Source organism: Parasteatoda tepidariorum, chromosome 5 (assembly GCF_043381705.1).
Source record: "Parasteatoda tepidariorum isolate YZ-2023 chromosome 5, CAS_Ptep_4.0, whole genome shotgun sequence".
Classification (NCBI taxonomy): Eukaryota; Metazoa; Arthropoda; class Arachnida; order Araneae; family Theridiidae; genus Parasteatoda; species Parasteatoda tepidariorum.
The window spans coordinates 15,269,387-15,278,566 of NC_092208.1; the positions used below are offsets into that span (position 1 = coordinate 15,269,387).

The window sequence follows — 9,180 nt, forward strand, 5'->3', positions numbered from 1 at the left end:
TATATATATATATACAAGCTGCTGCTCTTGCTAATTCCCAAATACCGCCTTTGGGGCGAATTAAATGGCATATTATACATAACCAGTCTTTATCCTCCTTCCGAGCATTCCTTTTACTTTGACGGATGTCTGAGATCAACTCTCATGGCTACCTATTAAAAACTTGCGGAAAATCTCCCTAGCCGTGCGAAGGCTTTCATCGTTACAAAAGTGGGTTTGTTCGCTATCGGGCTATCAGTATCCATAGAAGCGATACAAGAATTTGTCTGTCAAGCATCGCTTTATCCTTCTTTCGAGCATTCCCTTTTACTTTGACGGATGTCTGAGATCAACTCTCATGGCTACCTATTGAAAACTTGCGAAAAATCTCTCTAGCCATGACGTAGGCTTTCATCGTTACAGAAGTGGGGTTGTTCGCTATCGGGCTAACAGTATCCATAGAACCGATTCAAGAATTTGTCTGCCAAGCATCGCTTTATCCTTCTTTCGAGCATTCCCTTTTACTTTGACGGATGTCTGAGATCAACTCTCATGGCTACCTATTAAAAACTTGCGAAAAATCTCTCTAGCCGTGCGAAGGCTTTCATCGTTACAAAAGTGGAGTTATTCGCTATCGGGCTAACAGTATCCATAGAACCGATGCAAGAATTTGTCTTTCAAACATCGTTTTATGACAATCAAACCGGATATATTTTCTGCAAAAGTTGAATATAAAACGCAGAAACTGCTCTAGAACATTATAGAATACTGTCACGCTGTGGGTGGACCATACTTCACGTTAGACCCATTAATTATCTGATATCACGACCTAGTCAAAGATATGCCTACTCTGTGAGATTTAAGGGTGCCTCTATATGACTTTTGAAAGATATGCAAGAGCGCAAAAATAACCTATAAAAACTTTTCATCTTAAAGATCGTATTTTTAAGTTTTGGAACTCAGTCTTAATGATTTAAGAAAATTACTTTGTTCAAACGAAGTAAGACACACAAAATAAGAAATTTCTTTGAATAAAAATACCCTTTACTCGACGGGAATAGATTTTCCTAAGAAAAATATGGGGAATATCTGTAATCTGGAAATTAAGGTCCCAATAAATAACGACTGAAAGTTTGACCCTCATCATGTTAATTTACTTCTGTTTCACCATAACTCTGACTACTTCAAATTTTAAATTATGAAATACAAGAATTGGAGGGAAACAATTGAGTAGTTTTTGAGAAATAAATGCTTAAAAACTTTTATGACATGAAGACATTTCAAAAGAATAAATAAGAAAACTAGCATTAAGCGACACAAAAGATAGGATCATTAAGAAGCCAATTTAATCTACGAAATTTAATTTATAAAGCATAAAATTTGAAGGTAATCATAAACTTGAAGATAAGTTTATAACCGTCGTTGAACAGTCAACCCAATTTTTGGGTTTACGACTACTAATGCTCAACTCCGTAGCCTTGTAATTTTGAACCCAATCCAGAAGAGAAGTGAACTCCTAGATCAAGTATTGGGAGAAATTTGCCTTCGTGGAGGACTTTCTGATGAAACTAACCCGCATTTGCGTTACATGGAGAGGAGGACCACGGAAATCTCCCATGGTTGGCCTGACGGAAAGGTTGCTCTCACCCATGATCCGTCTACCACTGGGGATATTTCATGTGAGCACTGTGGTCGATGCAAACCGGATACGTAATTCATATCGACATTCCAGGGCCGGGATTCGAACCCGGTTTACCTCATTGGAAGGCAAATGCTCTGTCTCCTGAGCCGTCGCGGGTCACATGCTCTTGTTCGGTTTTTTTCTACCTTTTATATCCACTTAGATGTGATTCTGAACATCTGTTGACTTGCTGTAGCACCAAATTCGAATTCCACTTCAGATCACAGAGAAGTCATCGCTATAAGATGCATAACTCGCATTTTGAGTGTTTCAAGGAAATTTTTTAATGCAAGTGGTACTTTTAATGCAAGTGGTACCAAACTAAAAACAGCTGGAAATTTGCTGTTTTTACCCAAAATGTCCAAATTTTATGTCGACACTTCTCCCAGAAGATATTAATTTGATTTAGATATACACTGAGTAGCCAAATTATTATGACCATCTCAGAGTTTTATGCAAATGAGTTATTGCGTCACAGCGCTGCCGCTAGAGGGCAAGATAACTATAACAGGGGAATGCTGAGCAAGTAAGTCATCAGTTACACTGTGTTGCTTGCTCTGATATGGGAAAGAAAAGTGATTTAACTGAATTTCAACGTGGAATTATTGTGGGTGCGAGATGCGTCGGAACGAGCATCAGCAAAACTGCTGCACTTGTGAAGTGTTCTAGAGCAGCAGTTGTTAATGTGTACAAAGAATGGACAATAAAAATTGGGAGCCAAATCTGCTTGTTTAGTNACTGAATGCTCTATCAGACAGAAGGCTGGCCAGGGTTGTGCAGCGCAACAGGAGAGCAACAGTGCGACAAATTGCAAGTGATCTTAATCAAGGAGCAACTGTGAACGTCTCTGAACGGACTGTTCGACGCACATTGCGCCGTATAGGGTATGGAAGCAGACAACTGAAGGGGTGGTCATAATAATTTGGCCACTCAGTGTCTAATTTAATACTGTAATGAGACTTTTATTGGGCATTATATTTAGCCTTGGGGAAAAAATTTAAATCGAGGTGCCCTAGTATACCATATGATTTGCAGTCATACATCATTGTTTTCAGTACCTAGGGCTTAAATAATAAAATTAATATGGATAAGCTTATAAAGCTTATTAGTACCTTTCCGAATGATATTTTTTGCTCTTTCAAACCAAACAGAGAAGAAGGACTTAATAATGTCTCTTGCAAAATTGTGCTCACCACAATGTCCAGTCTCAACCAGGTTATTTTGAAAACAATTTGCAACTTGCTTTAGAAAGAAAATAGCTATTTCTAACAATGAGTTTCAAAAATGAGTTTTAGTTTTCTTGATATTGAGCACAAACTGCTCCTTGACAAAGAGTGGTGAGAACTGCAGAATGAAACGAGTTCCATATTGGTGCAATCGAGTTGTTAGAGTACATGAATACATAAAGATGAACTTTCATCTTTAAATATAAAAGGATCTATAAAAAGAACACTCAGTACAATCTTCAACATAGGAAAGAGATTTTAACCACAGGATCTGAAACTAGATTGTTTTTCGTTATTATCTACAACGCAACATAAAACTTACTCACAATCCTCGGAATGTTTACCAGGTACAACGAAAGAACAGCTGCTCATTACATCTTTTAAATCTTGAACATACTTTAGACGTTCTTCGGGTGGCAATGACCTCAAAGTAAAATAGGAAACGTGATCCATAACCTATATAAAATAAATTATTTTAGTATCCATGTTGCGAAAGTATAGTTCCCACATAACAGAAAATTTCTCGAGACGCATAATTGCAAGAGATTCTATATTGCTCATAAAGTTTATAGATTCTCCGTACGTACTGAAAATTGATCTGGGTGTTACGTAAACTAGAAATACATGACATCTCGTGTACATGACATCTCTCAGGTCCACTGGTCTCAACACCTCCTCACAACACAATCAGAGCTGCCTAATTGACGAGCTATTCACCTAGCTGACCACCCAGCTTCCATCATCCGGACGATTCTCCCTCTCTCAAACTGCGACAACTGCTATCATTGTCTTCGAACACCGCGTAATGGCNGGTACAACGAAAGAACAGCTGCTCATTACATCTTTTAAATCTTGAACATACTTTAGACGTTCTTCGGGTGACAATGACCTCAAAGTAAAATAGGAAACGTGATCCATAACCTATATAAAATAAATTATTTTAGTATCCATGTTGCGAAAGTATAGTTCCCACATAACAGAAAATTTCTCGAGACGCATAATTGCAAGAGATTCTATATTGCTCATAAAGTTTATAGATTCTCCGTACGTACTGAAAATTGATCTGGGTGTTACGTAAACTGGAAATACACTCATGGAAAAAAAAATTAGCGCACCAAGCAGGAGTCATCAAATTGAAACGAAATTTTACATACGTAATGACTACTTTGATATAAGTAAATGATTAGAAAACCAAAGAAAAAGGATAATTTATTTCAGAGAAAAAAGCAAAAGAACGGAGGAGTTAATACCCCGTTGGAACCCCTCTAGCGCGAATGCACGATGCGATGCGATCGGGCATTCAGGCATACAAGTTCTGCATGATGTCTTGAAACATTTCGTTCCATATTTGCTGCAACCTTGCCTCTAGTTCGTACAAACTCATGGGATGCCTAACTCACCGTCCCAAATAGGTTCGATTGGAGACAAATCTGGGGATCGGGCAGACCAAGGAAGGTTAGTAACAGTACGGAGATAGTCTTGTGACACTCTTGCCGTATGAGGCCGAGCACTGCTTGTTGAAAAATGTCTCCTGTGAGCTGTTGCATGAGTGGCAACACATGTGGTTGCAGGATTTCATGGACATACCGCTGGGCCGTCATGGTGCCACGGAACAATACTTGGGGTGACCGTGTATTGTTGGCAATGGCACCCCATACCATCACACCAGCTGTGGGGGCGATGTGCCGCTGTACAGCAAAGGCAGGATTGAGGCGTTCACCACGGAGTCTCCACACACGAACACGATTGTCATCACTGCTGAGATTTGATCTGGATTCGTCGCTAAAGACGAGCTGGTACCATTCCGCTTCAGTCCAGTTTCCTCGTGCACGGCAAAACTCCAAATGGAGGCGTCGATGGATGGGCGGCATGGGTAGCACACGTAATGAGCGCAGCGATACCAACTGCCCTTCAGCCAGGAGCCTTCGTATGGTTCGAGAAGACACGGGGGCCCCTAGTGAAGGTGCTGCCTGCGGTCTTCTCGACGACTGATCTGTTGAGGGCGTCCTGAGCCTGGTTTTCGTGTACATGACATCTCTCGGGTCCACTGGTCTCAACACCTCCTCACAACACAATCAGAGCGGCCTAATTGACGAGCTATTCGCTTAGCTGACCACCCAGCTTCCATCACCCGGACGATTCTCCTCCTCTCAAACTGCGACAACTGCTCATATTGTCTTCGAACACGGCGTAATGGCATGTCTACCTCAGCTCTTCCTTTGTAAATGATTCAGCACACTCAAATAAGCTTTGGGTGCCTGTTTTATACTCCACAGAGTACGACGTTCAACGCCCTCTACCGGCTATACGTATTGCGCAATCACGCTGCTTTTCTAATCATTTTCATATCTCCCCGACATGTACCGATCCCACAATTTTTTCTTGATGCACTAATTTTTTTGTCCATGAGTGTATATTTATGAACATGATTAAAACAAAATATCTGCATTATATCAGATACGGATGCTTGTATATATTAGTGAAAAATCAATGGTTTCTTCTACCACGTTGGCAGGAATTGAGCACAGAACTCTTAAGTAAGTGAGCAGTCACAACAATAAATATCTAAACACACATGCTCACAGATTTCCGTAATATTTTTTTTTCTTGAATGAACAAGAAAAAGCTGAAACAAAGCGAGTATGAGCGTTTAAAATTGCATGTTTACAAAATTTAGATTGAAAATTCTTTTCTCGCGGGGGGGGGGGGCTACAAACCAACTTGGTGCGCTATAAGTTCGCTGGAAATGAAAAGTTAAAGGTGAGTAAATCATATCAACTAACAAACTGTTTCGAATATTGTTATATTGTTTGTTCATTAATGCAAACTCAATAAGAGTATAGAGTGATATCTCTGTTTTAACGCGTACGGACGGACGCGTTAAAACGGACGGACGCGTTTCGAAAAATATCGTAAGCCATTCTTTAGTGTTCGTGCTTATATTTTATGTGTTTATGGTAGAATGAAGTGCTTAATATTGTTGCCTCTCCAAGTTTATAATTGTGTTTAGAGCAAAAATCTATAATTACGAATCTAATATTCTTAGTATTATTTAGAAATACTAATCAATTTAAAACACAGACAGGCACCTAATAATGTTTCTAGGTTCTTAATGCTCTTAATCTTCATGGAAGTGAGGTATTTCAATGTATTTCGAATTGTTTAAGTTTATTTTAATTTTTACTAAGTGCTTTTTTTTTCTCACCTTTAACTTTAAATATTTCATTTGTGGATTTTTTGCTCTCCACTTTGGCACGCAAACAAATTTAATATTCTAACCTGCAACCCTTGACTTTCATCCGAAAAATTTGTTTCCCACCTGCTAAATTTATAAACTTCTTCAATTTCTGAGATCTCAGTAGATGATTGTCATTTGACTTTAAGTTTCCTATAATCTTTTTGCAGGGCTAAAGAGAATAGAAGGGCTGGTTCACTCCTTTGAAGTATCTCTCGCCGCGCCGATCCTCCGACGTCACTCTAGTGACGTCACTTTGGCGCAAAGCTCTCACTTTTACTTCAGGAACGGAGTGTTTGGCCTTACTAGCTGTAACTAATATTGGATCATTTCTTTTTGCGAGATATTCTAAGACATTTGTTATTTTCTATAATGACTTTCCTCAGTTTTTGCAGTGAATTTACAAGAATTTAAAACTATTATCGAAATGCCAGTTTGCGCGATTGCAACTTGCAAAAATTCTGATATAAAAACAAAAGGAAAAAGTATAATTTTTCGCGTGTTCCCTAAAGTAAATGAACAACTATGTAAAGAATGGATTCCGAAATGACACAGTTAATATAAAACAGCAATACGTTTATTCTGTCGTAAAGAACTTTTATAAAAATTCATTATCTAAATAGAAACCGCCTCGTTACTTCATAAAGAAAGGCAGGTGAAAAGAATTAAAAAATAGATAAAGTCAAAGAAAATTAAAATGTAAGTAAAAAGTATAAATAAAATATATAGTATATAGTTGAAATTCTCCTAATTTCATAACATATTTTTTAATGTAGTTATTCTAAATATTTATGATTTTTTTTAAAAATTATATTCTCTTCAATTTAAATATCTATAAATTATATCATCGTAAATTTAAATGTCTATAAACAATTGTAAAATTTCTAATGTCATTATGAACCTAAATTATTATTTTGTTTCAGTAATTAGCGTTTAAGGTTGATGTTTCCTAATGATTAAGTATGAACAAATTGCTATTAACGACATATTTTAAAATCAGGGATTCTAAATTTAACTTAACTTATCTTTATAAAAGAATATGTAGATAAAAAAAGTGTCGATATATGCCTTCATTTTTCTTAATAGTTAAAGTTAAAACTGAACTTTTTAAAATAAAGTATTTATCGTGTCATTTTCACCAACTAGCAAAACATTTTTATAAGTTTAAAATGGTATTTTTTTAATATAATAACCAAGAAAGTTTTTTTTGAACTATGTTTATGAACGGAAATAATGTGTTAATTACGTAAAGTTTGAAGGCTAATAACCAGAAAAAGTCTAACTTATTTTTACAAAGAGAAAGATGCAAAGTTATCATATCTTTGCTTGCGATCTCCGAGATCTGTGGACACAGTGACGTCATGAGGAGGGAAATCGTAGCTTCAGCTCTAAGAGCGGAGTGAACTAGCCCTTCTATTCTCTTTAGCTCTGATCTTTTTGGGGGCAATTGGGGATTGCTTGAGGTATTTTACCCGCATTAGCAGGAGCTTTTCCCGCATGGACTAAATGGTCTACATGTCTGTCAGTGCCTTCATTTCAATTTCCATTTTTGTGTTATTTCTTTAGTGGGTATTTTTTAATGAAGTTTTACACGCAATTTTCGTTTTTATATTCTTATGGGTTTAATGCCAAATAATAATTTATTTTGATATTGATTTTCTTCAAATAATATTCCTCCTCTTATAATATTAGCAGCTTGACGTTGATATGATTTGGAATTTTATACGCTTCACTTTTTTTTTCAATTTCTAATCTAGTTAAGTAAAAAATTCAAAATAAAACAAAAAATGCGAATTAAAGCAACCAAGCTAATACAGAAAATAAAAGACAAGAAAATACGGAATAAAAGAAAGGTACATATGTACGAAGCAGCGAATCTGAATGTACTTACACGTAGCGGTATCTTTAAAAAATAATTTAAAATCCTTTCGGAACTTGTTTGCCTGGCTTCAAAATATGAAAATAAAAGCGTAAGTGGAGTTTGAGGGGATCTTGTTATGGCGCATTCTAACTGAAGAACAGTAACCCTTATGGATTTGTTAGCTAACTTGAGCAGAATCAAACTGGATGTGTGAAAGACAAAAATATTATATCGGATAGTTCGAAATTTATAATTAATATGCTTGAGCCACGATTGCTCAGGGGATTGAGCGTTCACCTTCCAATGAGATTAACTGGGTTCGAATCCCAGATATGACTGGTTCATAGAAATTCCGCATCCGGCTTGCACCGACCACAGTGCTGACACAAAAAATCCTCAATGGTAGACGTAACATGAGTTAGATTCCTCTCGCCATCGGGCTAACCGTGGGAGGTTTGAATGGTTTCCTCTACATGTAACACAAATGTGGGTTAGTTCCATCAAAAATTCCTCCACGAAGGCATATTTCTCCCCAAATTTGATCCACGAGTTCAATTGTCTTCGAGATTGGGTTCAAAATAACATGGCTACTGAGTTGAACATTGGTAGTCATAAACCTAAAATATTAGGTGGGCTGTTCCACGACGGTTATAAAATAAAATAAAATTAATAAGGTTGTATTTTAATTATACATTTTCTTTATTTTAATAATTTCTGAAAAACTATTAGTATTAAGCGAATAATAATTTTTTATTTTAAAAATTCTTTGTCTTTGGAATTATTCTGAATTGTATTTGCGCATGGAAAAATATAAATTTATTTAACAATGAATTTTTATTCAAATTTATATATCTCTACAATTTAATACAAAATTTAATTATGTTAGTTGGATATCTATTATTTATTAGCAAATTTTGGAAGAGTTGTTTACTTATTTATTTTTAATTGATAAATAAATATAACTGCAAATTCTTTTAATTCTATTCACTTAATTGAATAAATGTTTTTAGAATTTTTTGCAGATTTCCATGTTATTAGTTTATTTATATTAAATGTAAAATCATTTCTATTATCACATGCAACAATGCAGATATTTTCTTCTTTTTTTAATATTCAAATCTAAAAGTTTAAAATTAATATTATCATCATGATTTCGTAGAAAGCAATTAATTAATTTATATATATATATATATATATA

General features: G+C 35.9%; 1 protein-coding gene across 1 annotated transcript in view; it reads right to left on the bottom strand.

Annotated features, from left to right (window-relative positions):
* Positions 1–9,180, bottom strand: part of LOC139425595 (uncharacterized) — a 59,351-nt gene that overhangs the window by 8,888 nt on the left and 41,283 nt on the right. The window contains exons 16-17 of the mRNA XM_071180899.1: positions 3,655–3,807; positions 3,209–3,342 (exon numbers count right to left, since the gene is read on the bottom strand). Of these exons, the coding sequence (XP_071037000.1) occupies positions 3,209–3,342; positions 3,655–3,807 (287 nt within the window). The remainder of the gene's footprint in view (positions 1–3,208; positions 3,343–3,654; positions 3,808–9,180) is intronic.